Source organism: Zingiber officinale, chromosome 9B, assembly GCF_018446385.1.
Source record: "Zingiber officinale cultivar Zhangliang chromosome 9B, Zo_v1.1, whole genome shotgun sequence".
Taxonomy (NCBI): Eukaryota; Viridiplantae; Streptophyta; class Magnoliopsida; order Zingiberales; family Zingiberaceae; genus Zingiber; species Zingiber officinale.
In genome coordinates, this window is record NC_056003.1 from 73,241,902 (window position 1) to 73,245,799 (window position 3,898).

Genomic DNA, 3,898 nt, shown 5'->3' on the forward strand with positions numbered 1-3,898 from the left:
GGATTCCTTACTAAATCTTTAAAGAAATCATTATCATTTAAACCTTGAGAAAAATCGCTGACTAATATTTCAGTGGTAGCATTAGGGACGTCAATAGCTACCTGGTTGAATCTTTTGATGTATGCTCGGATACACTCTTTAGAGGCTTGCTTAATTGAAAACAAACTCTAAGGAGTCTTATGATACCTTTTGTTGCTGGAGAAATGGTGTAGAAAGACTTTCTTGAAATCTTTAAATTTCCGAATAGACTTCTCTGGTAATCTCTTGAACCAGCGCTGTGCAGCTCCTCCGAGGGTAGTGAGAAACATCCGACACTTCACCCCTTCAGAGAATTGCTGTAATAATGCTACGTTCTTGAATTTTAACAGATGATCTTCTGGATCAGTTGTTCCAGTATATTCTCCGATCTGAAGATTTTGATATCGCTTAGGAAGCGGATCATCTAGTACATTTTGAGAGAATGGGGAGATGACTTTCTCTGGTGAGCTATCACTAGTTATCATTTTGATCTTGCGGTTTTCTCTATCCGGTGCTTCACCAGAGGATTCTTGGAACACGGGCCTCTTGCCCCCTTGATCCACGGGAGTGCAAAGAAAGGCTCGTGGATGCCTTGTCGGAGAAACAACGGCTGGAGGAAAATATGCATGTTCCTCTTCTTCCAGCTCTTTTCCTTTCCGATGCTCGGTAGTTGATATTGCTGGATGATGAGCTCTGGGTAGAGTAGCTCCGGTATGGGCTTGCAATTGTTGTTGCTGTTGTTGTAAGGCTTTCTGAACGTGAGAATTGATGAGGAAATCTAAATCTTCACGACTGATAGTGAGTAGGTTTGATTTTCCGGCTTTTTCCATCCTGTAGTCTCAGAATCAGGTGAAGTTCCCATAGACGTCGCCAAATTTGATCCTGTCTGAGAAGCTGGCACTATGTGAAAAACAGCTTTTTACTTCGTTGATTACCTGAAGTAAAAGACCTGTTTTTACCGAAGTAGACACGCGTGTAGTAAAAATATTCATTTTACATCGGATAAACTCCGAAGTCGTAGGCCCAGAAAAAACGAAGTCGTATTGGGTGTCGGGTTCGGACATATTACGAAGTAAAAAGTGCATATAACTTCGTCGGTTTTTAAAAACACCGAAGTAATTAATCCTTTTCGACTCCATCGTTCAGTATTTGTTGTGAAGTAATATACCTACTTTAACTTCGGTTAAAAATGAAGTAAATGGATTACTTTTACTTCGTCATATATCGTTAATTCCTGAAGTAATTATCGATTAAATTACATTTAGCTTCGTTCTGGATCGAAGTAACAGATAGATACTACTTCGAAATTTTTGGTAATAACCGAAGTAGTTGATACTATTTTACAGCAACAAATTATATTGCTTCGAAGTTATAAGTAGATTTTACTTCGGGTTTTATGAATAATGTGAAGTATTTTTTCTCTTTTTACTTCATTATTTTTAGACTTCAGTAATTTTGAGCATCACAAAAGGTAACTTCATAAGCCTTGATCAAAATAAGCCATGATTTCAGCATATGTTTATACAAAACAAATCTCCCTAAATATGATCAAAATAAGCTATAAAAAACCAAAAATATGTACTAGTTCATTCACACAACTTGCAATTCACTTCAAATACGAGTACACAAATTCACTCCATTCGATTCTCACGTCATCATATTGTGTCTGCGTATAGTACTGGTTCTTCACACAACCTGCAAACTGCAATTTAGAAAGAACCATCATGTTATGTTTTGTAACTGAAAACACTAAATCAAAACACAGTAAGTTGACAAAAAAATCATGAATTAAATTAACAAAAGCATGATAAGACAAATAAATATGTATTGTTATATGCACTCTTATAGTAACAATAACATTTCATCAAATGTGCAATAAAAATGATCCAACAGTTTTTTGAACCTTAAGTTTTAGTAGTTCCAATCGCATGGTGATTAGATGCTCAGTTAAATTAATGTATTGCATTCTCAATTTCACATGCACTATGACAAAAAAGCAAAAAATTGTACAATGAGACTTGCTCAATAATCACACAACACGAAAGTACTGAATTAGCGGTGTGGACAGATAACTGGATCTTTCAAGTAGCCTAGCTGATATGCTGAACATTTTCTTATGGTAGCTTGGGCATGGTTCTCGTGGAGATGTCAGTATTCTACCCACCTTGGTCATAAATAATGTTCAATATCGAGGTATGACTTATGATCCCTTGTCTCTCATCTTAAAACATCTAAATTTCAACTCATAATACAGTTTATATTTTGATGCCTAAGGTTCTATTGGATTTGATTTAAACTAAGCACGTGTCTAGAAAGGTTTTGTCATTGTTATTAGCAAATGACTAGTATTAATTAAAAGCATTTTATAACATTAGTGCTAATAGCAAGACTATTATAGTTGTTCCTTGACAGCCTTCTATATTCTCAATCATCGGCAAGCAGAAATTTAATAGTTTATTAGGTCTATAAGGTAACCATGCCCAAATCAGTTACTAATTTCCCCCAGCTACTAATAGAACTATGCATAACACAGTTTTGTATAAAACCATAAACAGGGTGTCATCTAAGGGCGAGGAAAAAAAAGAAGGAAAGAAGCCATATCAAAGCATGAGAAGAAAGCAGTAGCAGGGCGTGAACGATTTGATTCAGTATGTGCATTCCTGTTCAAAATGGAAGAAATTCACACACCTTCCTCTCCAACTGTAGATCCTCACATTCAACAATCTCCTTCATGTACCGCATGACACAGTATCCACATTCAACACAACCTTGTTGTTTGAGATTACCCTAATGAATCAAAGTTAATGCAAAGTGAAAAACCAAATATATAAGAACCAGGAATGCATGTTTTCAATAAGACATACCGTCAACTGTTTGAAAGTTGGTCGTTTTGGATTACCCCTCATACAAAGGTACGTCCTCACTCCACTACATTGTAAAAATAGAACTTATTTCATTTCATATTTGCTAATCAATCTATTCACAATCTACATAATCTAAAACATACTTGCACACTGTAGTTTTCCAAGCGTTATCTCGGTTCCTATTACCCATTGAGTCCAACAAATAAATTGTATCTTTGTCCTCGTTTATAACGGTCAAGATCCAGTGGTTCCTGCACGATTGTCAATATATAGCTAAGCTACTATGTATTAGGAATTGAGCAGGGATTAAAAATATACCCAGTGTTGTATGGGATAAGGCATATGCTGTCTCCGTTTGATGCTTTCAACTGATTAGCAATGTGTTGTGAAGAGGTACTGCCATCTTGAGCGGCTGGTATTTTGTTGGGATCCACAAACGACACATACTCAGCCCTGTTTGTTTCCTTCAAGTACTTGTACAAGTAACTGCATTCAAGTAATAAAAAACATGGTTACTTAAGACATGAACTCATGCAAAGAGAAGAATTGTATATAAGACATAACTTACCCCATGTAAACCAAAATTTGCCTGGACCCTATCTCTCTCATTTCCATACAGCGCATGATATCCTCTCTCAACAACGATGTACTCACATTACGTCCAAACATGGCTTCATCAAATTCGATAGGAATGGTCTCCTCCTCAGTCATCAGTCTAACAACAAAAGAATACAAAAACTTGCATGGCATTGGTAGAGCACTTTCAACTTCCTTGAATTTATTTTTCTCATCAGGAACCTCCAAAATAGCAAATGGTGGTGCAGGTTTCTCCTTTTTCTGTAATTTTAAATAATTGTAGCAAAATATATAACTATAGCAACAGAAAAGTGAACTGAAAATACCTTTGTCGTCGGAAATATCACCAATTCTTTTGGCCAGCCAACCACAGTTCCAACAGCATCTACCATTACTGTTGGTCCCGACTTAAGTGGAATTGGAAGCTCTGCTTCCTCCTG

At 36.5% G+C, this 3,898-nt stretch overlaps 1 protein-coding gene across 1 annotated transcript; it reads right to left on the reverse strand.

The window, feature by feature from the left end:
* Positions 1 to 1,624: 1,624 nt before the first annotated feature.
* On the reverse strand, positions 1,625 to 3,898 carry LOC122023058. The gene is made up of 6 exons (XM_042581153.1): positions 3,785 to 3,898; positions 3,451 to 3,597; positions 3,201 to 3,368; positions 2,883 to 2,946; positions 2,707 to 2,805; positions 1,625 to 1,720 (listed from the first exon to the last, which is right to left on the reverse strand). Exons 2-6 carry the CDS (start codon positions 3,591 to 3,593, stop codon positions 1,625 to 1,627), a joined length of 570 nt encoding a protein of 189 aa, XP_042437087.1. The 5' UTR covers positions 3,594 to 3,597; positions 3,785 to 3,898.